The sequence below is a fragment of the Guillardia theta genome, assembly GCF_000315625.1.
Source record: "Guillardia theta CCMP2712 unplaced genomic scaffold GUITHscaffold_61, whole genome shotgun sequence".
NCBI classification, from domain to species: Eukaryota; class Cryptophyceae; order Pyrenomonadales; family Geminigeraceae; genus Guillardia; species Guillardia theta.
Window position 1 is genome coordinate 282,032 of NW_005434613.1, and position 25,524 is coordinate 307,555.

The following is a 25,524-nucleotide window of genomic DNA, read 5'->3' on the forward strand; positions in this document are numbered from 1 at the left end:
GATGTACTCAGGAATTCCTTGAAAGCCCAACCAGGAGGCCCCAAGGGTGAGCAGGCGCGAGCCCTCGCTCGTGTACGCCACGATGATGGCAGTGAGAAGGAACCAGAAGAGGAAGAGAATCGAAATTCTCCCTCTGCTCCCCAGCAGCTCCGTAGCTACACTGAGAAATCCCGTGCAATCATCGCCGTCAAGCTTCCGCTGCCTGGGGAGAGAAGTCAAGGGAGAGAGCGAGGAAGGGAAGGAGAGAGAACTCAAGGGAGAGAGCGAGGAAGGGAAGGAGAGAGGCGACGAGGGAGAGAGCTAAGAAAGGAGGCAGGCAGGCAGGCAGGCAGGCATGAATGCATGGAGCACAAAGATCGGCAGGCAGCAAAAGTCAAAAACGCTGTTGACCTGGCAATCCAAGTTGCTTGGAGGGTGATGAGAGAGCTGACGTACGTGAACAACCAGCAGCCGAACAAACAAGCTTGAGATGGGAGGTAGCCGGCTGCTGCTGTCTCTGCTGGGAGGGCGAGCATCCCCGCTCCTATCGCCGTCCCCGCGAAGAGCAAGGCTCCCCCCATCACGCTCCCGGCGCTGGTCTCGGTGCTAGCCTCCACCATGACTTGCTTGCCATCGGTCTCAACAGCATCTCTGCTCTCAGTCAGCTCTGACTTCATCCTGCATGGCAACCATCTTTGGTCATGCTGCTGGTGGTTCAACCTTGGCCTGCTTTCAAGTGAACACAAGGCCAATCTTCCATGCTGGACTCACCGCGAAGCTGGCAGCCGGGTCCATGGTAGATTCGCATGTGGAGCATGTATTTTCAGCGAGCCAGGAGGGAAGAGGAGAGGAGAATGAAAGGCTGAGCAGAGCCCAACAAAGCAGAAAGAACAAACGAGTGGGAAACCACTGCCGGGCATTGCGAGACAGGAACTGACGAGGAATGAAAATGAATCAGCTACTCTGTGTCAACCTGATGCCAACAATGTGAGCATGGGAGAAAGAACAGCTCCTATCTGTCCCTCACCTCCGATCGCCATCGTATCTCCCCGCCTCTCCCTTGCCACTCTTCCGACTTGGTTGAGATCGCTTATGAGTACTTTTTTTTTCTTTTACAGTTGCGGAAGTTTTTCAGACTGAGATTTCACGGTGCACAAGTTCAGTAACGGTTACTGACAACTCCAGGCGAGTCGCCCAGTGGAGTCTGGGCTGGGCACGTCACGGCGCCCGGTGCGGCCATCACCCTGCCAGGCTGCCGGCGCGGCTGTCGGATCCGATCACTCGGATCATCACCTGAGAAGTTAATCTGTCTAGGCTCACCGCCAGCGCCGCCGGGCCGGTCGGGGCCGACGGTCAGGCCCGGCCAGATCCGATCCGATGATCATGCATGACTGCCAGTGTGACTGACTGTGAATGTACACTGCCAGCTGTGACTCCGACTCACTTCGGACGGCAACTCAGAATTCCGAAGCAGTTCCTAATCCGCCGACCGTGAGTCGGGCGGCCGGGGCCCGGCGGGCCCGTCACGGTCCGGTCTTCCGAATGTCGGACCTGGTTTGACCCGACCCGGTGCGTACTGAGGAGACCGTCACCGTGCCCCGGGGAGTTTCGGAAATAAAAAAAAACTCAACTTTTCAAAAACAATGGAGTAAACTGAAAGGGGGTGGGAGGGAGAGGGGAGGGGTGGGTGAGACTACCCGTGGAAATATCGCAAAGACCCTTTTGGAACGGGGTGGTGATCGGGGATTTACATGGTGGGGTTACTCTAGGAGTAGAGTTGCGGAAAGAAGACACGAGCCTCATGGGTAGGGTGGTTCACTTGGGAGATATGAAGATGGGTGGGGTGAATTTGAAACAGAAATACAGGGGTACAGGGGTGGATAAGAATGGGGTCCTCACCAACGTCTGCCTTTGAAAGGGGTGGGTTCTAAATCACTCTGAAGTAGGGGTAGGGTGGTCGGTTGCTGACAACCCCCAACCTGATCGTATACGAAGGATCTTTTAATGCTACAAAATGCACTGGCAAGTGTGCCGGGGGGGGGGTAGGGGTGGGGTCAAGGGGGTCGGGGGTGGCATGCTGAGATGTTGCGCCCCCCAGAGGAGGCGGAACTCCCTAGGGGGGTAGGGGTCCGGTGATGTGGAACGTACAATGGACTACCGGTCCGCCTCGTCAGGCCCCGACCGGCTGTTCGAAACCAGAGTAGGTTTACAGTGACACCGGTAGTCTTCCGGTGTCAATGAGGGGTGTTCAAGGTAGTCCGAGTGGTTCATAGACCCTGGCAACTAGTGTACCAGTAGTATATGTCCATCCAATAGGTGGGGTGGGGTAGTGGATAGAACTACATCAGGGGGGTGCGGTGGTCGTTCGAGTAGATGAAGGGTCTTTAGGAGGGGTGGTCAGCTCTGGTCACTACCCACCCAACTTGCTCCAGGCTGTAGCGCTAGGGTATTTTGGTACTACGAAAGGGCTGGGGTGGGTGGGGTCACCAGGTGTGTTACCAATGGCATTCAGGGCGACTCAGACTCGAGATGAGGGTGAGGGAGAATGACGAAGATGGCGAGAGAGGAGACGATGAGAAGGAGGAGGATACAGCTTGTTGGTTGAGAGACGGAGAGATTGGGAGATCATAGGTCAATCGAATTGAGGGAACTTTACATCCATTGGAGCAGGTGCAAGACTGGATTCAAAAACATCGTATGCCATTTCAATGAGATCACTACGATCGCCATTCGATGTTGTAGCTAGAAACATACATTGTGGCTGGATCTTCTCCCTATTGCAGTGATGGGGATTGTTGAATTCCTCATTCGTGCGTGAAAGAGAGATGAAGAAAATGAAAAAACGCGAGGTATTGTCGTTGCTCTGCATCTTGCTTGTACACAAATCCCTGCAACAGAGTGACTGCAACAGCAAGAGAACTGATACCAGCTGTACCAATCTTGGCTGTACATGGGTTGAAGGCAATATTCCCCCCTGTATCGATTCAACCACTCCACAGACTACCCCTTCACCTGACTCCTCTTCGTCAAAGCACAACCATTCTTTGAATTCAACAAATTTGGCTGCAGCAGATCCATGCGGTCCAGGCTTCTATGGAGAGGACGGTGGTCCATGCTATCCTTGCGAGGTAGGAACGTACAAGTCGGTCTTCGGGTCTCAGAACTGTAGCGTGTGTCAGATGAATCAAACTACAATTAACGTTTCAGCAACGAATGTATCTTTATGTGTGTGTATGAAAGGATTCTTTCGAACAGAGGATAATCTCTGCGAATTGTGTCCAGCTGGAAAGTACAAGAATGCATCAGGAAATTTCCCGTGCTTTGACTGTCCAGGAAATTCTACTTCTTTTGGCAGCCGAGACAATATCAGTACGTGCGAATGCACAAAATATTTTAGTGGACAAAATGGTGGATATTGCACAAAGTGCAAATACGAGAAAGCAGAAGATGCTAAGGGGTCGGATCCTTGTCCTGCTTGCTACCCGAATGCAATCCAAATCACACGGGGAGACAACCAGTCGATTTGCATCTGCAAGGAAGGCTACCATGGTCAAGATGGAGTGGGTTGTAAGAAGTGTCCCGAGGGAACATACAAGTCAGTCACAGGCAATGCCTCTTGCTCTCAATGCCCGAAGTATGCTACATCGGACCCTGCCAGCACAGGTATCCTTGACTGTAGTTGTGACAAGGGGTATACCGGAAATGGCTCCGTAGCCTGCGAAGCATGTCCTGCAGGCACTTACAAAGATGCCGTAGGCTCAGGACCTTGTCTCAACTGTACGTTCGCGTCGGTATCAGACAGCGGGAGTGCTCGATGTCAATGCATTGAAGGATACACCAGCACAGAGTCAAAAACTTGCCAAATGTGTGAGAGTGGAAAGTACAAGAGCCAAGTCAGTAACCGCAAGTGCAGTGATTGTCCTAGTCATTCCACGTCTCCTGTTGGAAGCTCTCTCAAGTCAAATTGTTCTTGTCTCGCCGGATACGCATACGTGGATGGCAAGGACTGTAAAGCTTGTTCTCCAGGCACGTACAAGGCCGATCAAGGCAACGGGCAGTGCTTGCCTTGTCCTCAAAACCAGAGCTCTAATTCCGCTTCGACTTCCTGCACCTGCAAGAAAGGATACACTAAGGTGAACAACGAGTCTCTCTGCTTGCCCTGTGATGTTGGTAAGTACAAAGCAACCTTGGGTACAGACTCTTGCACTGAGTGCCCGGTGAATTCAACTACGGCTGCTGAAGGCAGCTCTGAAGTGAATCAGTGCATTTGTAGCAATGGATACACCATCAGTGCAAACAAGTGCATGAAGTGCAACCAAGATGAATACATCTCGAATGGCTCATGCTTCTCTTGCCCTGCTAACACCTTCAGCTCAGGTCTGACCATCGGAGTGAAGAGTTGCACATGCCCCGCTGGCTACTTCATTTCAAATTATTCAAATGTAACAAATTCATTCAATTGTACATCATGTCCATCTGGAACTTACAATGATATGAGCGGACAGACGCACTGTCAGGCTTGCTTTGAGCATGCTACCTCCTACCTGGGTAGTGTGAACATCAGCTTCTGTCAGTGCGGCAGGGGGTTTGACTATTCCAATTTCACGTGCTCGCCGTGTGCGGTTGGGAAGTACAAAGATAAAGTTGGTAACGTGCAATGCAGCTCATGTCCAGAGAACAAGACTTCTCTGAAAGCCAGCACCAACATATCAGAGTGTATCTGCAAAGCAGGATATTCGCCAGAGGCCTTGGGATCCTGCATAGCATGTCCGGAGGGAAAATACAAGAGTGATCCGGGCCCTTCTGCATGTGAGCCTTGCCCATACAATTCCATCGCTCCGACAGCGAGTGATAAGTGCAGCCGATGTGCGAAAGGAACATATCGTGAGTTTCCAACGTCTCAAGTTTGCAAACCTTGCGGAGGGTCCAATGCGATTGCTTGTTTGTTCGACATTACGGGTGTTCAGCCACAATCTTGCTCAACATCTGGAGGTATCAAAATCCTTTTCAATGTTCTTGGTCTTGCAAAATCACAAAAGGTGGAATGGGTACAGTTCCCCCCTAACAATTCACAACCGGTTCCTGTAAAAAAGATGTCAAAAACTCTTTTGTCTGCCGAATGTCCTGCAACTTCATTCCAGGGCACCGATTTCGGTTTCTTGTTGGACTCAAAATTCCAGCGCCTCGCTAAGTTTTCATTCACATACAATTCTCCTATTCCTATCGTCTCTCCTTCAGCTGTCTTGACGTCGTCCCAAGAACAGCTCAATGTCACCTTCTTCTCCTGGCCTTCAGGATTTCCGTCACGATGTTCCATTTACATCGGAACCCGCAATCTGTGGAATTACTCTGGTTTTGTCGAAACGTCGAACTCTCTCTTCGTTTATGGAAGGACGCCTGCTATAAGCACTGCTCACACGCGATCCATCTTCTTTGAATGCGATGGTAAATATGATCCCACAGGAGGATACTTGACCGTCCTGGCATCGCCAGTGTTGCAAGATTTGAAATTCGGCAATGCAGATTGCAGCATTGTGAAGAGCTGCACGTTGCAAGCTGTTCTAAGGAATATACCTTCCTCTTTCAATCAGCAGAGTGGCTTGGTTGTGGTAATTTATGGTCCTGGCGAGGAAATTCTGTTTTCCAACGCCCGTGGAAATTTGCACCTCAGGTAATATAGGAATGTCTGCTATGAAGCTGACATGTGTGTTTCGATGAAGGTCTTGTCTTCTGACTCAGAAAAGCTAGCCATTGAGATCTTGATTCCTCCTTTGCTCAGGGCCGTGCAGACCAAGATCAGGATCGCCAGCAATGCTTCTGCCAACCTTGGCTTGCAAAGCTTCGATTTCGAGAGGAATTTCTCTATCCCGCAGCCGGAGGCTCAAGTCTCATCCATCTCACCGTCTGAGCTGCCGTACAGCAAGTCGTCCAAGGTCAAAATGCACTTGACAGGCTTCCCTGTCTTGTCCAATGCTGGAGATTTGCAACTGAAAGTAGGAAGCAACTCGTTCTCTGTGACTGAGATTGTTTTCTCCGATATCTTTGGTGAGTCATGGACCGTCAGTTCACTTCCAATTAGTTTTGACCACTGTTCCGCAGGCAGTTCGGTTGTCGCGGTAGTATCGAGCAACATCCCAACATTGGAGACTTTGACAGTGTCTCACAGCGACAAATCAGCGAGCATCGATGTATTGTTCTTCTCTGAAACAACAACGGCTGTATGCTTGAAAGGATGCATCGCTTCCGTGACAACGGCCAACGTCATTGAGATCCAACTCGCCGGATTCCCCCCGTCGCTCGCAGCTTCAAGTTTCAGCTTTACCTTTGGAAACACTTCGACAGACGTCAAGGAGCTGGTGGCCGCCGGTCAGAAATACCTCGTGAAGCTCGAGGTCCCTTCGCTCGCCCCGCAGTCGCAGCCGCGTCAGACTTATTTCTTGAGAGCAGCAGTCAAGCAAGACGCAAGCATCGCAGGTTTTGCTAACTTCACTCTCGTCCGATCGCCTCGGTTGACCGCCGCGACCTTCAACGGTTTCGGGTCGCATGTCAACCTTGACTTTGATCAGAACACAAACGCGCCGTTGGGCCAAGTCAATTGCACGTCAGTGGTGGCAGCAACCAACTTGTCTTCCCTCGGTCACGGATATCAGTGTTACTGGCTCAGCCCCAACCAGCTCAAGGTCATCCTCGGAGGGGACGCCTCGCTCCTGCCCACAGACACTCTCACCTTCATCGGGCGCGTGAGCGACTTCGCCGGCATCTCCAGCACCGATGGGGTTGAACAGTCAGTTGTTGTGGGTGTTCCGAGCTCTTTGCCGACTCCGAAGATCACTTTGAGTGGACCGAACCAGGTCTCGTACTGTGAGGAGGCGGTGCTGCTAGCAAACGTGGACTCCCCTCGGAAGGCAGCATTCAGCTGGACTGTTGTGAACGATGTTGCCCTCAACAGCCTTGTAGCGAATGTTTCCGGTCCGGTCTTGACTTTGACCCCCGCCATGCTGCAAACGGGGATGACTTACAACCTCTCTGTTTCGGTCTTGACCTTTGTTGGGGCATCTGCGACCTCTTCGATTCAGAGTCTGTTCGTGAGCGCCAACCCGATCCCAACGCTCTTCATCGTCGCTCCTCCCTCCCCGTACGTTCGGCCCAACTCAATCTTCTTTGCCTCCCAGGCGACTTTCTCCCCGTGTGACACCAGCAAGGGAAAGCTCGACCTCTCTTGGGAGATCTCTCTTGCTGGTACGAGCATCCTTGCAGGAGAAGGTCCGTTCTTCGAAGTCAAAACCACTGACCTTGTCCCCGGCACCCAGTACACCTGCATATTGACTGGATACACTGCCCAGGGAGACATCTTGACGACTCAGGTTCCAGTGAGCATCCGGTATGCAGGGCCGAACGCCAAGGTTGAGGGAGGTAACCGAACGATCTCGCTGAAAGACGACGTGACTCTCAACGCCTCGACGTCTCAAGATTTGGACACATGCAAAGGAGTCGTCCAAAACCAATCCTGCTCTTCATATCCTCTTGCCTTCCAGTGGTCATGCTACCTATGTGGCAATCCCTGTAGGTCAGTCAACGGCACGCTTGTCGAGCTGCCGGCATTGCCTGCGTTTGTGTACAACTTCCAGAACCTGGACTTGTCGGCATGCAGCGTCGTCCAGGCGCAAGTGCAGGTGTCGTCCGGGTCACAGATCGATGTCGCTTCCGTGTACCTGAACGTGACGAGCGCGCTGGTTCCAGGAGCACAGATCCGGGTCGTGAGCGAGGACACTTTCATGGTCTCGCTGAAGGGGTCGTGCAGCCTCGCGTGCTCGCAGTACCGGTGGTCGATCTCTGACTCCAAGGGCAACGTCCTGGTGGGGTACTCATCTGCAGCTGAGAATCCGAACATTCCAGCTGGGATCAACGCGATGGAACTGCTGGTCTACCGCTCCTTCTTCACAGCGGGCACGTACACAATCCAGCTCTTGGCCACGAGCGGTGAGATCTCGGGGAGCGCGACCAAGTCGCTGTACATCTCCCTCCCTCCGTCCGGGGGCCAGTGCACTGTCTCGCCGACGACAGGAGCTGCACTGACCGACACCTTCACGTGCTCGTGTGAGTACTGGACATCGGCCGCCATGCCTCTCTCCTACGTGTTTGCCATCAGCCCCAACGGTCAAGGTTCCCAGGTGTCGTTGAGCGCTCCGTCCAGCTTGACCTCCTACTCCTTCTCGCTTCCAGCTGGAGTCTACCTGGTCCATGCGCAGGTCATAGACAGCGACGGAAACGTGGCGGTGTCCCAGTCAACTTCCATCAAGGCCGTGGAAGTTGCTGTGGTTGTCAATGCTTCCTCCCTTAGCGGCTCTCAGCTCGGTGACGTCAGCACCGTCATCAACAACATGAACAATCTCGGGAGCGTCTCGCAGATCCTGCAGCTGAGCTCGGGATTCGCAAGCAGCCTGGCAGGAGGGGGAGGAGCAAGGAGGAGGCTGCTAGCGTCGTCCCTCGCATACAGGATGAGGATGCGAAGTCTCCTGCTTCACTCCATGGCGAAAGGCTCCGTGCAATCTTCCATGAACGGGAGGACTGCCACGTCCGCCCTGTCCACGAGCTTCAAGCTGAGCGATCAGCCCTCGGAGGTTGACGTCTCGGCCCTGTCGGACTCAAGTCAGGTCGTCGGCTCCTGCGCGAGCTTCCTCAAGGCTAGCGACTTGCGGCAGGGGTCGTTTGCCAGCCTCTTTGCGACTGAGGACAAGATCTTGCAGGCGTCGAAGAGTTTCAACGGAACTCTCAAGGAAGTCACAATGCTAACTGTCGTCAAAGTGCTCCTGCAGGCCAGCGACGTCTACCTGACGTCGATGGTGCCGTCAGAGCAGCCAGTCTCCTTCTCTTCCTCCAACATGAAGATGATGACCCTCCGGCTCAGCCCCGACCTGCAGCTCTACAACTTCTCCACCTGGACTTACTCGTTCGACCTGTCGTTTGCCAAACCCGATGGCGAGCTCCTGCTTCAGAGCGGAGACCTTGGGCTGTACGTGTTGGAGATGTACTCGTTCTGGAGCATGGACCAGCTGCATGCTCTGCAGTACATTCATGTCTCTCAGAGGCCCATCCTACTCCATCCCCTCAACCCAAGTCAACCCTCGGCAACCTCTGCCTTTCAATGCTTGCCCAAGGGCTCTCTCTGCCTCAAGTTGAGACTTTCTTTCCCTCGGGTGCAAGTCAACGGTACCGGCAACTACCTTGTCGACCTCAGACTTCAGCTTGCGTGCGTCTTGTGGACCACCGACGTCAGCTCCTGGTCCTTCGATGCCTGCGAGCTGTCATCCCTGAAGGAGGAGAACCAGACGTTTCTCTCTGCTACCTGTGCATGCTCCAGGTCCGGCACCCTTGTCGTGGTGCAGAACCTAAGGCATTCGGAGATCAACCCGGCGCTGGGGCTGATGCCGAAGAAGAGGCAGGTTGGAGAATGGCCCGTCGTGACCACCTCACTCTTCGCACTGCTCTCCTTCTTCCTTGTCGCGCTTGTGATGTTCAGGAACAACAGCCTGAACAGCTTCTTGGACGAGCGGAATGAGCCCAGCAACGGGATTCAGCATGAGTTTCAGACGCTCATCGGAGATGTAGTGTTCGGAACCCTCGGCAACGAGGAGAAGAAACAGATTCCGAGCATGACCACCTCACACTACAAGAAGGAGTACTCGAGGTTGCACGACGACTACTTGGACGACATCTGTCAGAGCAAGAACTTTTATCACTCCATCTGGTTCAAGGAGGGAGTCTTTTGTAAGACCCTTAGGAAGTTCGACTCAAAGGGCATTAGGAGGAAGAAGTGCAAGGTGCCTGACACGTCTTACAAGCTGACTTGAGCCCGAGAGTCTGGGCGAACCCCATCCGATCAACTTGATGTTTCTGCAACTAGCTCTATATTTTCCTTGCTTTCTCTCTTTTCTTTGGTTTTCTGTTACGTATACACCAGAAACTCTCATCCTTGTTCCTTTATAAGCACAACAGAACTGTCATGGCCTGACGTTCATCTACTTGGCGTTAGCTTTCCCCGTCTTGGTCTTTCGCTTCTTCACTGCCTTGGGCATCTGCTCCCCGTCACTTGAGCGAGCAGCACTTCATTGTTACCTTTGCTTTCCTCGCCTCTGCCTTCTCCGCTTTCACCAGCTTCTTCCACTCCGCCTTGGACATGGTCGATTTTCTTGCGAGCGTTGGATCCTTTGGCCTGCCAGACCCCTCGTCCCCCTCGTCCTCCCCCTCCCCCTCCCCGTCCTCCTCGTCCTCGTCCTCGTCCTCGTCCTCGTCCTCGTCCTCCTCCTCTTCGCTGTCGGAGTGACTTACTGCCTTCACCCTCGTCTGGCTGGAGGTGATGGAGGACTGCGACAACTTGCTCGCCTTTGCCCCTCCCCGTTCCTCCTCCTCCTCCTCCTCCTCCTCCTCCTCCTCCTCTAGCCCGTCGAAGTCCTTCTTCCTGCTCTGCGAGCTCTTGTCGTTCTTGTGGCTGAACACATTCCTCACGCTCTTCTTCTCCTCCACCTCATCGCCCTCATCCTCCATCATCCCCACGGTCCCGTAGAACCCTGACACCCCGACGTCAGCAGGACCTTTCCCAGCTCGCGCCCTCGAGCTGCTCACCTGGTCGGTCAGGGATCGGCTCCAAGTTGCCGTCGTCGTCGATCAGCTCGTCGTCTAGCTCGTCGTCCTCGAACGTCCCTCGTTGCGCTTCCAGTAGCGCCAGGCTGGAGGTCATGCCGGTGACGGTGCCGTAGTATAGCTTCTTGTCTCCTTCCTCCAGCCGCTGCTTTTCTCTCTGCGGGGATCGGACAGTGAGAAGAGAGAGAGAGAGGCGGGGGGCGTCGCAGCCGATGTGTAGCATGATGGTGGAAGAAGAGCGGAGAGCGGAGAGACGGGGGAGGAGCTGAAGGTTGATAACCCTGGAGGAGGGAGGAGGGAGGAGGGAGGAGGGAGGAGGGAGGAGGGAGGAGGGAGGAGGGAGGGGCGAGGTGAGAAAGAATGATGGGAGGAAGGAACGATAGGAGTAGGAACTAGGACAAGGCAGGAGCAAGGAGGGAGGTGAGAGGAGGGAAGAGGCAGGAGGAAGGAGGAGAGTGGAGAAAAGGAAAGAGACGTCTGATAAAGAAGAGGATCACCAGGAAATGCTTCTCCTCGATCTGTGAGAGATTCTGCGGGATGAACGCCTGCTGGAAAACTGCCGCCTCCACCTCGTCCTCAGCTGTGATGGTCTGCTCGACGACGCGGCTCTGGAGCTGCATCAAGTATTTCTCAGCTTCCTCCACTTTGTCCCCTATGCTCTCGTCCACGCAGAAGTCGAAGAGCTGCCGGACCGTCATGGTGTTGACGCCCTTCTTGTGGAAAAAGTCGTTGACGTTCGCCGCGTCCCTGCGGAGGAACTCGAGGGCGTTGGGGTGATCAAGGTCGACGGCCTGAGAGACGTCGATGATGTAGAGGGTGCCATGCAAGTAGAGCATGTTGTACTCTGACAGGTCTCCGTGCACGAGTTTGCATCGCTGGTACATCATGCGCATGTACATGACGCAGTCGAAGTAAGCCTTGCACATCTTGTCGTCACTGAGCTGCACGTCCTTGAGCCTTCTTGCAGCCTTGCCGTTCTTGCCTGCCAGCAGCACGTCAGTCATGCAGGGAGGGCAGGGAGTCAGCGCACAGACCGATGAACTCCATGAGGAGGAGGTGAAGTCGGAGGAGGAGAGGTGTCGGGCAGGGAATGCCAGCTGCTTGCATCCTGCTGAGGTTGCGGAACTCCTTCTCAGCCCACATCTTCACCATCTTCCTCGGGTTGTGCTTGCTGTAGCCGTTCCTGAAGCGATAGTCGCCGCTGACGTACTTGTCTCGGTCCTTGAAGACCAGGATGCTGGTTTTGTAGACCTTGATCGCCAGCTCGCCCTCACTCCCATCAAGACTTGTGATGTCCTTCACTCCATGCGCGTGCAGGAACTCAGGCGAGGTGGTCGCATAGTACACGTTCGCCTCCTTCCCTGTGCTGATGCAACCGTGGATGCTGTGAAGAGTCTCCTTGTTCAAGAGCTTGTACAGCACCATCCTCGTCCTCGGGTCCAGCACTTGGTCGGTCGTCGCACGGTCAGCCTTGTCGGTCGTCCTGCCTTGTCTCTCGCTCTTGCTCTCTCCCTCGAACACGCCTCTCTGCACGCTGTCCTCTAGCTCTTGCAGCCTCTTCTCGTTCATCGTAGCCGTACAAATCTTCCTCTCAACCTTAGCATGCCGCACTGACGCAGGTTGAAACTTCTTGATAATGGTCGCCTGATCAATGCCGGACGAGTCGCCCAGCTCCTTCTTCTGCCCCTTCTGCTGCTTGAACTTCGCCTGCCAACGTCCCCTCAACTTCCCACCTCCGTCACCTCAAACCCTACCATGATCACTGCATGTTGACTGGCGGCTGTGTTGGGCCTGTTCCCAGCCACCTCCGCCTTGAACGTCTTAGTGAAGTTTCCGCTAACTCCCTGCGCCATTGGTGAGAAGCGCGTCTGACTTGACCTACTTTTACCTGATGCCCGTCAAACCACATGAGGTCGTCTTCGTAGAAATCCTCTTCCTCCTCCTCTTCCTCCTCTCCTGCTTCTCCTCCCCTCTCCTCGTCTTCCCGCTCGTCTGCATGCGCAACTCTCGTCTGCAACGAGAGCTCGTGTACGTCCTGCACGATGTCTTGTGGCTCAGCAAACTTCTTCATCTCCTCCTGCGACATCTTCACGACCATCGCTCCTCAACTCAACGAGAACGCACAGCTTGTATGGAGGAGTGAGACAAGATGGGAGCCGAAGAAGTTTCGTCGGCATCTTCGAACTGAGACGACCTCATCTCAACCAGGAGATGCTAACAACAACAAACATTAGCTCCTCCGACAACAACAGGTGGGCGCAGAAATCTATCCCCTTCACCATTGCCATGCTCTGCCCCTTTCCGTCATATTGCATTGTTGACTCCTACACCACCAGGCCTTCACCCTGTACCCCTTCCTCTCCTCCCGCTACCCTCTTCCCCTCTTCCCCCTCCTCGTCTCCTCCTCCTCGTCTCCTCCTCCTCATCTCCTCTTCCTCCTCCTCCTCTCCTCCTTCTCTCCTCCTCCTCCTCGTCCTCGTCGTCCTCGTCGTCTACTCCTCCACGCTCCGTTCCGCACGTGCATTGTCATTGCAATCGGCTCTGGGGCGAGCGCGAGTGATAAAAAGATATTTGCATGCCCGGCGTTGCCTTTCATACCCTTTAAGCGAGATCATAGTTATTTTAGGTTGATTCGAGCAAATACCACTAATTTAAGTAAGAAGTGAGCTAAATTAAGTGAAAAGTGGGTGTTGACTGGTGCTGTTCACTGAAGCGGCGCCATGGAAGAGGCTCCAGTGATGGTAGAAGCCGACGATGGCAGCATAGAAGCCGCTGTAGCGATGCCTTCATGTTCTCTTCCTCCCAGACAGCCCTCCTCCTCCTCCTCTCTCCCTCCTGCTTCCTCCAACCCCTCCCTCCCTGCCTCATTGCCGACAATGCCTGCAGCTGTGCTCTGCCATCCCTGGGGAAGGCTAGGAGGTTGCATGGACGATCACGTCATCCTCTCTGTGAGGAACGCGCTCGTAGAGCAGGGCTTCCTCGTCTGCCGCTTCAACTTCAGAGGGGTCGGGCAGTCCAGCGGATCAGCCTCGTTCACCGGTGTATCCGAGAGGCAGAACGTGTTGAGCATATGTAAGTTCCTGCTCGATGGAGCTCCCGTAGCAGGACGCAAGTTGGCCAAGGTTGAGAAGATCGTCCTCGTGGGCTACTCCTACGGATCTGTGATAGCCTGCAGCGTGGTGGACAAGATGGAGGAGATCGTGGGGGCGGTTGCCATCAGTTACCCTCTGCGATACACGTGGGCGTTGGTATGCTGGAAATCGAGCAAGTACTGGGATAAGTTTGCGTCTTCCAAGAAGAAGAAGCTGTTCCTGTACGGCACAGAGGACGATTTCACAGGGAAAGATCAGCTGCATGCTGCCTTCATGAAGTTGGGTCAGCCGGCGGAGGAAGGATGCTATGAAGGGGTGAACCACTTCTGGGTACGAGGGAAGCAGCAGCTTACGAGTAGGATCAGCGAGTGGGTAAGTGAGGTTGTAAACTAGTAGGACACTTAGAGTTTCTTCCTTGCTTGACTTGAGACCAAGTTGTTGGGTTCGCGTGCAAGAACTCTGTCGCTCATACCACAAGCATGTGCTCGACCTTCTCCATCCTCGACAAGTTCGATGTGATCTTCCCTGCACGCAACGAGCTCTGTGCAGATGCTGCCTGCTGCTCGAGCTCTGATGCGATGATCCTGCTCTGCTCTTCCCATCCTTGCTGACCGCCTGCGTGAGAGTTATCATCGCCAACTGCCCCATCCATCGCTCAGCTCACCCCCTGAAACTAGCAAGATGGCCTTCATCTTGTGCATGGGATCCTCGACGGTGTTTAGCTCGAAGAGCTGGATGCGAGCAGCGTCGATCTTGACTGCACTAGCGACGTCCTGCGTCAGGGCCTGGGAGAGGCAGGAGGGTCAGTTGAGGGTCGGATGGCAGCTGAATGCCCACCATCTTGAACTCGCTGGCCTTGCCGATCTGAAGGACTCCGATGTCCAAGGGAAGTACCACGAACAAGCCCCTCTGATTCTTGGTGTTGATCTTCAACGGAACCTGAGGCTTAGCAGGCGGAACAACTTTGATCGCCTCAGGTGTAGGTGCAACGCTCTTGTGCTGAGGAGGTTGAGAGACGGCTGGAGCCTGCCGGGGAGGAGAAGCGGCCTGAGGGTTTGCAGGGGGGATGCTTGACACACCGACGACGCCGTTCTGAGGCGCAAGCTTGATGATCCTGTGCCTGTCGAAGATCTTGTCGGAGTAGTTGGAGAAGCAAGCAAGCTTCTTCTGAACATTGTCCACGTATCTCTTCATCTCAACGTTCCTTGAAAGAAAACTGTCGGGGGCCAACCTTAGCACTTGCCCGATGCCCGTAAAGAAGAGCAAATCAGCGATGCAGAGCTCCTGCCCAGCGAAGAAAGGTCCAGGAATCCTAGCATTGATGTGCAAGAACGCTGGTAGAAGATCAGCGACAAACTTCTCTTCCGAGGCCTTCAAAGCCTCAGGCTGAACCGCCTCTACTCCCAAAGCATCGGAGAGGATTTGCTGCACGACAAGAGACATCGAACAACCCCAGAACTCCATCGCCAGATCGCAGATGCCGCGAACGTGTGGCTGAGATGGGTAGTAGGAGTCCAAACGGTGCTTGTCGCATAGATATCTGAGTGCTGCGCAACTTGACCTATACCCCGGTGGTTACTTGAGAATGCCGGGAAACAAAGCGTGAGTTACCATAGGATGAATCCATTGTCATTCATGGCAAACGTCTCAGAATTCTGTGTGATGACACTCAGGAGGACAAAGGGAGAATGACAACGAGGAACTTGCCTGCAAGTGCACGGGCAGCTCGATCTTGTTTGCAATCATTCGTACAACCGTGTGCTCAATCTTGCACTCTTCCATCAGCATCACGAGGCAACCAACCTCTGGTGACTTGAGGTTGCCACTGATCTGAATGGGCAACAAAGGAGTAGGGCTTGCTTGCACAAGTTCGACACGATTCACAGATTGAAGAGATGCGGTCTGTGGAACGACTACCGGTTTTCGGATGGATTGGAGATTGTCGCTCATGGAAGGGACTTCACCGTATCGGATGGACTTCAGAAGATTTGGGTCTTCACTCTGTTGCGACACGTTCTGCACAGCATTGTTGACTGCCTTAGCAACAGCTGCAGAGGCAAGCGAAGACATGCCCTCTTGGTCCATCTCCCCGTTTGCTCCCTGCCCACCGTTGGTAACGGTCATTCCGTTCTGGCCCGTTCCACGGACTGGCAGACTCTGCAAGCTAGCAACTGGATTTGTTGCCACCAATCTGCGGAATGGTTTGTGTACAGTCAATTTCACACAGTTCCTCAGTGGAGAGTCGCTGTGATGGAACGGACTGTTCGGGTCTTTGATGTACTGATCGAACTTTGCGCAAAGCTCCTGGAGACCCATATTATCAATACAACGATGCATTCTTCATGACACAGGAACCTGCGAAGAGGCGTCGCCCTGAGCCATACCCATGTTCATGTTGATGTGGGTGGTGAATCCTAGCTCTTGAGTGTCCTCTTTCCAACGCTCTGACCCAACAGGCTGGCGGAATCGAATCAATGCTCGCGTTGAAAGCAAGAACAAGCCTCGTCCGACATACCTCAAGCCTGTACGGGGGCAAGTCGAAGCATTGATTCAATGCGACAACAATCGCAAGCTCAACGTCGTCAGTCCTTGGCTGCAGACAGGGAAAGTTTAGCTTTCAAAATCGACTTTCACTTGACAAAAAAAAGCAGATAGTTCACCTTGACGTCGATCCAATTTTCGGTGAAGAACAGCGAAAAACCACAATCCAGCTCCTTATACTGGAGGAATATGAATCACCTAGTGAAGGGCAAGGTATCCGGAATTCACCAGCATCCCAGGCTTCTCATAAATGATGTTCACGAAGAGCTTGCCAGAGACTTGAACACTGGGCTTTGCTCGATCCTATAAAACTTTTCTCACTAGTCGATAGTACCGAGGGAAGGCCAACCTGTCTAACTTCAAAAGTCTGGTGCAACTTGAGGCCGGCGTAACTGTCGAGCTTTGCTACATTGAGGTTGACCTCTCCCAAGAAGCTCAGGTCTTCATGGGTAACCTTTGAGTTCCTGGATAATCTCGTATCAGCCAAACCACGAGAAGAATGATAAAGACATCACACCACAAGGAAATCTGTAGGATGCTCGCATGAGGAATCTCCACGGGCAGGGAGATTTCTTCATTGAATTCAGGGTCACAAGTACCACATGACTTCTCGTTTGCTTGAGTAGTTTGGAACGGTCTATCATCCCACCACATTAGCAGAACAACAGTATCATTCCAAACAGTGCTTACGTCACAGCTGGCTTCACCAAGTTGACACGGGCGACAACATTGGGCGGGTTGCTGGGGTCGTCCAATCGCAATCCGTTGGCACTCAGCAACTGAATTCTGAGATGCCCAGAAGTGCTGCTCGCAAACTGTTTTGAAAATTCAATGACATGTTGGCAGTAAGAAAGAATTTCGAGCAATGTTTCTTTCGCAAAACAGAATCTCTCAATAGTCGGGTCTCCCCAACTTTTCGAATGTGATGTATCTCATTGTCTATACACAGCTCATTGTTGTTGTGGAAAAAGACATCATTGAATAACAAGTGAAGAGATGTAAAAATCCCAATTCTTCCTTCCACAAATTTGACCTTACTTATGCTGCTGGTTGCATTACACTCACCTTCATTCTTGCTTTCAATTCATCAAAATTCACAAACAAATCCACTAAGATCTCCACCACTTGCGCATCTCATCGACCTTTTTGCGCTTGATTTCATCCTACTTCACCTCCTTACACATTAGACCCCCGCCAGGCTCTGACTCTGCTTCGATGGGATCTGCATTCTTCTCCTCCCCATACCTTGAGCTCCATTCTTCTCTGCTACCATCTTCTCCTCTGTCTCCTCTGTCTCCTCTGTCTCCTCTGCCTCCTCGTCTCATACTCCATGGGCCAGCCTCAACATTACCTCGTGCTGCGACATGCCGATTGCTGAATCTACGGGTCGTATGCCCTAGAAGGTCCTAGCGAGGTCCTAGTGGGGTGAACTGCATGTATCGTAGGAGGTCTTACATCCCTGTTTTGAATCATGGTCCTAGTATGGTCCTAGATCCCTATGCTGGAGGGCCTAGGGAGAACCACCCATGGTGGTATTGAACTCCCACCCCCCACCCTTCCATGAAAAAGTAAAAAAAATCAGATTTTGACGCTTAACGACTCCCAGGGAGTCCTACACTACTGCACCCACCCCATGAAGACTGAGTCTGGCCACTACCAGGTACCCCCTTACTTCTAGTCTGAAACTGCCTACGAGCCCCGGCACTGTGACCACCCCACCTCCTCATTTTCACTCAGATTTTTTAAAAAGTCATAGTTGGGGGCCAAAAACTCATTCACCCCACCCCCCCGGATTTCCAGAAGATTCGCTAGTGGCATGACCCCTCCCTCCACCCTTCACTGCGGCCTTCACTGAAGCCCATCGGAAGTTCCGGTTGGCAACAACTATTACTTAACTATCATACAGTACTAAGTTAATAGCGTAACTGGCACTGTGATTCTCTGTTACACTGTGGCAATGATGAGAGGTACAACGGCACGGTACGGTCGCCTTTACTCAAAGTTAAGTTAAAAATCAGTACGAGGACAATCAGGCCCTGAGAGTCGAGGAGGCTTGACCCTGACCGTCGGACACTGTCGCACAGGCCAAACGGCGAGAAGAGAAAGACAGCGAGAACCAAACCTAATCATAGTAATCCTGCCGACTGCTGTCCCCCAAAACTTAATTGATACCTTCACTTAACTGCGCGCAGGACAAGCCTGGAGTCCCCCGCGCCGCGCGCCGCCGGCCATGCCAGCCGATCATCGGATGTCGCTGTGGCCGCCCGGCCGCCGACATACCGGGATGCACCCGCGATGATGGCAGCGTAGGACAGGGAGGCCTTGAGCGTGACGAAAGATCCTGGACCGGAATGATGCGTTCAAGTTGGAAGTCGGATCACCTGAAGAAACTTGAAAGGCCTTTGGCGGGACGTGCTGAGCATATGCATTACGATCATCCGATGCCCTCGGATCTTCCGCTGTGTTGCCGCTTCAGTGCAGTTTGCTCCGAGGCCCTCGAGTCCGGTATTCCATCATTGTCAAAAACATGTGACATGCTGAAGTCCAGTCCAGAATTAACCCAGCGCTATTCAGTGTGTTTGATGTGCCCGATTATCGGAGGTGACCTGCAAAGTTAAGTGACTCCGGCCGGCTGAGTGAGTAATGATTCAACACTAGGCTAACTCAGTAAAACTCGAGTTTGCTAGTCACTTCGTGACTAACTACTAGCCAGTGCCGTCGTACTTTGATAAGTTTCAAAGTTTGAATTGAGTCACTGAGGGTGGCACCGGCTGGCGCACGGTATCCGGGCCCGGATGACGAAACTGCGGTGGGCGATGCGGTGGGTTGGAGCAGGCGGGTGGCTCGGAGGGCTGAAGCTGATCCTGAGAGGAGGCGAAATACGTGGAGTATCCAGCAGGTTCATCATCTTTACTCTCACCTCTACTTCCTCCTTTGTACTTGTTTCTTCTGCACTACTTCCTGCAATCTCTCTATTTCCACACACGATTGCTTGCTTTTCCTCAAGTCAAGTATCGCTTCTCATCCTTTTGCAGGAAGTTGATGGGAGGGATCGATAAAGATTTTCCATCATCGACAGGAGCAATCCATCTGTCGAACAGCCTGAACGGAAAGAAGGAAGAGGTTCCCCGCGGGAGGACGCTCACGTGGTACACGTGCGGGCCAACCGTTTACGATCACTCCCACGTTGGGCATGCTCGAGCTTATGTAGCTCTTGACATTGTCAGACGTGTCTTGTTGAGACATGGCTACAGTATCTTCCAGGTGAACAATCACTGCGATGGACTGTCAGTGAATTAATGCTAGGTTATGGGCATGACCGACGTGGATGATAAGATTATCGCCAAGTCAAAAGCTGAGAACTTGGCCGGTGTTGAGGGCTCCATGGCCATAGCAAGGAGATTCGAGCAAGCATTCTTCAACGACATGCAGTCCATGAACATCCTGCCGCCTGACGCGATCACCCGCGTCTCCGAACACATACCTGAGATCGTAAAGTTTATCCGTGACCTTCGAGAGAAAGGATATGCATACGTGGGGGAGAAGAGTGGCACCGTCTGGTTCGATACGACAGCATATGGTTCCAAGTATGCCGTGTTTGAACCGCTTCGAGCTCAAGAGGATGCTTCCAAAGTATGTCTCGATAGTGCTTTCCACTGGCTTCTACTTACAACCGATAGGAGGACCAAGACTCTGAGAAGAAAAGCCCAAGAGACTTCGCGCTATGGAAACCTGTGTGTGGCTATTCCTTGTATATCTATCACGAGATTAAAGTCTCAAGCAGGTGGCAAGCATTTCCGAGACTGGGTGGGAAAGTGAGTTGGGACGAGGACGTCCAGGTTTGGATTGATGCAGTTTTGAGTCGTGTGGTCCTCATAGATGGATAGGCTGGCACATTGAATGCTCCGCTTTTTGTCGCACGATGTTCGGAGAAAAGCCTCCTGCTCCCTATCTTCACTCAGGCGGGCGTGATCTCAAGTTCCCTCATCATGAGAATGAGATTGCGCAGAGCCAGGTTTGTTCTGTCCGTCATGTCCTGGTCTTCTATATCTCATTTTCACTCTGAGCAGGCTTTGCTGAATACAGATAAGTGAGTATAAGCCTTTCGATATCAATACAATAGTGCAATGATTTTTTCACAAAAGATGGGTGTTCCACTGGCTGCATGCTGGACAGCTGACTATCAAGGTTTTAATAACACCTTCTCTTTTTCCTCCTAATATGAAATCTTGAGAGGGGTTGAAAATGTCGAAGTCATTGAAGAACTATACAAGCATACAAGTGCATTTCGATGTCTCTTAGATTCAGATTAATCACTCTTTCGTGATAGGATTTCTTGAAAGCACATTCCTCTCGGACGTTTAGGATATTTTGTTTGTTGCACAAGTGACTGTGACCTTGTCTGGTGTTTTCTAATCTGACTTCAAGACCAGGTACTCAGCAGATGTGTCTTATGGAGAAGACCGTATGGAGGATTCCATAGCATGGGAAAAATCGTTTGCAAACTTTTTCAGAGAGCTTGGACCGCTCGCAGAGTAAGGCCACATTGCAGTAATTCACAACAATCACATCCGGAGCAGGAAGAGATATCCGCACCAAGTATCCAGTGGAATGTTGGATGACTTGAAGTGGGAGGCCAAACATCATGCTCTAAACCAGGCATACCTTCAGTGCCAGATAGAAAGTGAAGTTGTACCGTGTGCCATCTCCAGGGTCTCTGATCTGCTCCTTGCAGTTCGGGCAGCGCTGGAAGACGACGTGGACACTCCTACTGCCATGCGACATTTGAAGTAAGTTGTAACGCTCCTCTCAGAGGCTCTTGTAAAGTTGCAGCTAGAAATCTCATCCGGGACGTGAATGTTTTCCTCCGTGATGAGAAGGACATCCAATCAAAATCGAACCTGTGGCCGTTGCTTTCGAACATCAGCCATTTCATTCAGGTACAGACCGCGCTATGATCGCTGTAACTCAAACTTTTCCTGGCGTGCAGGATTCTCTCGAGGGATGGGGTGTCGACTGCTCAGATTGGATCAAAACAGGAAACACGGAAGTTGTGGCCAATGAAGATGCTGTCCCGGCTTTCGATCAGGTAAACCTTCCCCCCCCCCCTCAATTGCGAATGCTTCTGATTCCTCCTCTTCAGGCAATCGAAGTCCTTCTAGCTGTCCGCAATGAGCTTCGAAGCACTGCGATCAAACACAAGAAGGCAAAAGTGAAGGATGATGGTGCATTGGCAAACGAACTTCTGGGAATTACGGACAAAATTAGAGATTCTTTGTTGCCTGGCATGGGGGTCGAGGTCAAGGATCGCCAAGGGCCGACAGGAGAGGTTGATTCGTTTGAATTCTTCATCTATAGTTTTGAAACTGATCATTTCGTCCATCTGACAGATGGTGCATACGTGGACATTCAATCCTAGGTTGATTTCGTCTCAAAAAGATGGCTCGAAACCGGATCCATAGTGAGTAGCTGCCATGGAAACTCGTTACATTATAGCGGAGAACAGTTGGGTTGAGTGAATGTGTCGACCAATAGTCTACGCAGTTCGCTCAAAATGATTTCAGTGGGACTTTCCCCGGATTCGACAATGAAACATTCACTGTAGCCATAGAAGCGATGTACGCAGGTTGGTTCAGAGGAGGTGCCATCTCACTCTAACTCTTTGCTGTTCACTCCCACCAGCGTGGCGCATCACTTTCCGTTCCTTCATGTGTTGCCGCCACAAACTTTCACACTAATCTAGTTTCTCCTTCACTTTGTGCCACAATCCTGCTACCCCTCAGTTTTGAACCCCTACCTACCACGGAAGTACTACCCTACAAGAGGCACACTACGCCTGAAATTAACACCCCTTCATTGCCCATTCTGAAAGGTCTTCAGACCCCTTTCAAAATACCTTACCTTCAAAAGACCCTTCCGACACCAAGAGAGACCCCTTCATCGATGACCCTACCCACCCAACCATCGTCGGATATTTTTTGATCTGCCAGTCAAATCGACGACCCCCTCCACCCTCTGATTCTGCAGAGTTGTTCGGCATATTTCAACCCTACCCCTACAATATCAACACACCCTACCCCATACCCCATTTCCGCTATACTTTTCACTGTGAGACTTGATAGAATCTCTATGACCCCTACCGTTATCGTGTACCCAGTGTCATACCACCCCACCCTACTCGCTAGCGACTATACCCACACATCGCTCGGCACTTTGGCGCAAGTGTCCATGCGGAGAGTGAGGAGACGCAATCAGCGAACTTGTTGATGCCGGCGCAGAGAGCATCGAGCAGAATCGTGTTGCATGGGGAAGAAAGAAGATGACAGAGGACTGCTGGAATCCAAACCGATCAAGAGAGGGAGAACATTGAAAGGCAAACCGAACCCCCTTCGCTATGGTTGTGCTTCATTCCACAACTTTGATGCCGATGTCACTGCGGTTTCAAATGAGGCCTTTGGTCGTGGCTTTATTGTCAATGTACATGCATATACCAGGAGTTGTCACTACGCCGTGTGACGACTATTGTAATACCATCTCGTTGAAGACTGCTTGTCTTCAATGCATGATCAGTAACACTGTTGCAAACTGTTTTTGCTATTGGAAAGATGCAGGAAAGTCCGGGAATAGTGCTTGTTCCGAAGCAAGTGGTTGCACTTGTCCATCCAATTCAGGTGGATCTTTTTGCGCGTGCAACTCCGGATACGTCAGCAATGGCGGAACGTGTACTGAGGCAGGCTGTGGAAACTTGCTACAATGTCTTCCAACCCAAAGCAGCTGTGCGATTACGAACGCAGATTCATCTTGCAATTGTACAGCAGGTTACACACTATCAGGTACAGCTTGTATTGCTTGTGGATCAGGAACGTATAAGTCGAGTGCGGGCTACCAAGCTTGCACAAGTTGTCCTATAAATTCGATCTCTCAGCCAGCAAGTGTCAGTTTGACCAACTGTTCATGTAATGCTGGATATTATGGGCCATTGGGCGGACCTTGTACTCCATGTGACTCTGGGAAATATAAAAACGAATTGGGTTCAGCAGGTTGTGTGAGTTGCCCAGAAAACTCCTTCTCAGTGTCAGGTTCGAATATCAGCGGCTGCTTATGCAATAAAGGTTACACTGGCTACAATGGAGGCACTTGCCTTGCTTGCCCCCAGGGTACGTATAAAAACACTTCGGGATCTGCACCGTGCTCAAGCTGTCCCGTATTGTCAACATCCAGCGAAGGCAGCGTCAATATTTCCTTGTGCAAGTGTAATTCTGGAGCATATGGTAACGACGGTTCAAGCTGTGTTGCCTGTGAGCCAGGCACGTACAAAGATGCTATTGGCTCCAACAATTGCACCAAATGCCCACAATTCAGTACCTCAAATGCTTCCAGCGTGTCAAAAGATTTGTGCTATTGTGTTGTAGGGTATGAGTATTCCTCAGGATCCTGCACCGCTTGTCCGATGGGAAAATATAAATCGAACATTGGAAATTTTAACTGTAGCAGTTGCCCGGACAATTCCACCACGATCAATGAAGCCAGTCCAGCTGCAAGCAACTGCACTTGCATGGCAGGGTTTTTCGGTCCACAAGGTGGAACATGTCAGCCTTGTCCACCAGGCACTTTTAAAACTACCCCAGGATCACATGCCTGTATGTCTTGCTCAGATTCAGAAATTTTGAATTCCACAGATGGTCAACCAACATGCGAGTGTAATATTGGATATTTTCGAAATCTTTCAGGACTTTGTGACGCCTGCCCGGAAGGATACTATAAGAGTATGGTCGGAAACTATGACTGCACTCCTTGTCCTCCTAACTCAACGTCGTCTAGAGGAAGCAAAGCTTATTCTGATTGTCTCTGTAATTCTGGTTTTACTTCTGTCGAAGGCTTGGAATGCACTCCATGTGCGGCTGGAACATTCAAGAAATTGATTGGATTTTCAACTTGCATACCTTGTCCTTTGAATTCATATTCGTCTGCAGCAAGTATATTATGTCAATGCAACGCGGGATACATTGACAACGGAAACGATAGCTGTATTGCATGCCAAGCAGGGAAATATCGAAGTGCTGATTTGCTAAATTGTACAGATTGCCCTGGAAATCTTACCTCTGATTTGGGAAGCTCGTCTATTGAACAGTGTACTTGTGATTCTGGCTCGTATTACTCCATCGATGGATTCTGTAAATCATGTGAAGCTGGAAAATATAAAGCGTTTCCAGGAAAGGATGACTGCATGACGTGTTCAGCCAATTCAACATCAAATCCAGGAGCCATTGCTTGCGTTTGCAAAGAGGGATATACACCTGTCAATGAACAATGTGTGGCATGTGATACGAACACATACAAAGACATCATCGGAAATCTTTCTTGTAACCTTTGTCCAAACACCATGATCTCAAATTTTGGAAGCATTTCCGTCAACGATTGTCAATGTGCTCCAGGATACACAAGCACACAGAATCAAAACTGCACCAAATGCATAGCAAACACGTACAAGAGCGAGGCAGGGTCGGCCACCTGCACGGCCTGTCCGGGCAACGCCAGCAGCCCGCCAGGCAGCGACGCGGTCGAGGCGTGCAGGTGCAACGCGGGCTACACGGGGCAGGACGGCGGGGAGTGTAGGGCGTGCGAGGCGGGGACGTACAAGAGCGAGGCAGGGTCGGCCAACTGCACGGCCTGTCCGGGCAACGCCAGCAGCCCGCCAGGCAGCGACGCGGTCGAGGCGTGCAGGTGCAACGCGGGCTACACGGGGCAGGACGGCGGGGAGTGTAGGGCGTGCGAGGCGGGGACGTACAAGAGCGAGGCAGGGTCGGCCAACTGCACGGCCTGTCCGGGCAACGCCAGCAGCCCGCCAGGCAGCGACGCGGTCGAGGCGTGCAGGTGCAACGCGGGCTACACGGGGCAGGACGGCGGGGAGTGTAGGGCGTGCGAGGCGGGGACGTACAAGAGCGAGGCAGGGTCGGCCAACTGCACGGCCTGTCCGGGCAACGCCAGCAGCCCGCCAGGCAGCGACGCGGTCGAGGCGTGCAGGTGCAACGCGGGCTACACGGGGCAGGACGGCGGGGAGTGTAGGGCGTGCGAGGCGGGGACGTACAAGAGCGAGGCAGGGTCGGCCACCTGCACGGCCTGTCCGGGCAACGCCAGCAGCCCGCCAGGCAGCGACGCGGTCGAGGCGTGCAGGTGCAACGCGGGCTACACGGGGCAGGACGGCGGGGAGTGTAGGGCGTGCGAGGCGGGGACGTACAAGAGCGAGGCAGGGTCGGCCAACTGCACGGCC

At 52.4% G+C, this 25,524-nt stretch overlaps 7 protein-coding genes across 7 annotated transcripts; 5 read left to right on the plus strand and 2 right to left on the minus strand.

Annotated features, from left to right (window-relative positions):
- Positions 1-3,695: 3,695 nt before the first annotated feature.
- Positions 3,696-4,799, plus strand: GUITHDRAFT_61386 (hypothetical protein; the record flags this gene model as incomplete). The annotated part of the gene is made up of 2 exons (XM_005828171.1): positions 3,696-4,240; positions 4,379-4,799. Coding segments are annotated over 2 exons (966 nt in total), but the record flags the coding sequence as incomplete, so codon positions are not given.
- Positions 4,800-8,820: 4,021 nt separating this feature from the next.
- GUITHDRAFT_153897 (hypothetical protein) lies at positions 8,821-9,990 on the plus strand. The gene has a single exon (XM_005828172.1). It carries the CDS (start codon positions 8,862-8,864, stop codon positions 9,828-9,830), a length of 969 nt encoding a protein of 322 aa, XP_005828229.1. The 5' UTR covers positions 8,821-8,861; the 3' UTR covers positions 9,831-9,990.
- A 75-nt stretch (positions 9,991-10,065) lies between these two features.
- GUITHDRAFT_74862 (hypothetical protein) lies at positions 10,066-12,189 on the minus strand (the record flags this gene model as incomplete). Its single annotated transcript, XM_005828173.1, has 4 exons — positions 10,066-10,362; positions 11,118-11,602; positions 11,655-11,893; positions 11,942-12,189. The coding sequence occupies 4 exons, from the start codon at positions 12,187-12,189 to the stop codon at positions 10,066-10,068; spliced, it is 1,269 nt and encodes a 422-aa protein (XP_005828230.1).
- A 1,307-nt stretch (positions 12,190-13,496) lies between these two features.
- GUITHDRAFT_74895 (hypothetical protein) lies at positions 13,497-14,105 on the plus strand (the record flags this gene model as incomplete). The annotated part of the gene is made up of 1 exon (XM_005828174.1): positions 13,497-14,105. One exon carries the CDS (start codon positions 13,497-13,499, stop codon positions 14,103-14,105), a length of 609 nt encoding a protein of 202 aa, XP_005828231.1.
- Positions 14,106-14,178: 73 nt separating this feature from the next.
- On the minus strand, positions 14,179-17,324 carry GUITHDRAFT_112719 (hypothetical protein; the record flags this gene model as incomplete). The annotated part of the gene is made up of 13 exons (XM_005828175.1): positions 14,179-14,327; positions 14,377-14,497; positions 14,550-15,273; positions 15,324-15,367; positions 15,468-16,016; positions 16,068-16,169; positions 16,228-16,305; positions 16,373-16,432; positions 16,482-16,556; positions 16,603-16,717; positions 16,771-16,890; positions 16,944-17,068; positions 17,319-17,324. The coding sequence occupies 13 exons, from the start codon at positions 17,322-17,324 to the stop codon at positions 14,179-14,181; spliced, it is 2,268 nt and encodes a 755-aa protein (XP_005828232.1).
- A 1,971-nt stretch (positions 17,325-19,295) lies between these two features.
- On the plus strand, positions 19,296-21,786 carry GUITHDRAFT_88488 (hypothetical protein; the record flags this gene model as incomplete). Its single annotated transcript, XM_005828176.1, has 11 exons — positions 19,296-19,517; positions 19,560-19,886; positions 19,934-19,987; positions 20,038-20,092; positions 20,141-20,292; positions 20,324-20,343; positions 20,399-20,441; positions 20,490-20,534; positions 20,584-20,788; positions 20,834-20,937; positions 20,989-21,786. The coding sequence occupies 9 exons, from the start codon at positions 19,296-19,298 to the stop codon at positions 20,641-20,643; spliced, it is 978 nt and encodes a 325-aa protein (XP_005828233.1). The 3' UTR covers positions 20,644-20,788; positions 20,834-20,937; positions 20,989-21,786.
- A 2,235-nt stretch (positions 21,787-24,021) lies between these two features.
- On the plus strand, positions 24,022-24,819 carry GUITHDRAFT_74931 (hypothetical protein; the record flags this gene model as incomplete). The annotated part of the gene is made up of 1 exon (XM_005828177.1): positions 24,022-24,819. A coding segment is annotated over one exon (798 nt), but the record flags the coding sequence as incomplete, so codon positions are not given.
- Between the last annotated feature and the right edge of the window lie 705 nt (positions 24,820-25,524).

What these genes read in the sequence shown, in the direction of transcription:
- GUITHDRAFT_153897 (XM_005828172.1), top strand. Translation starts at nt 8,862, where the DNA reads ATGAAGATGATGACCCTCCGGCTCAGCCCCGACCTGCAGCTCTACAAC.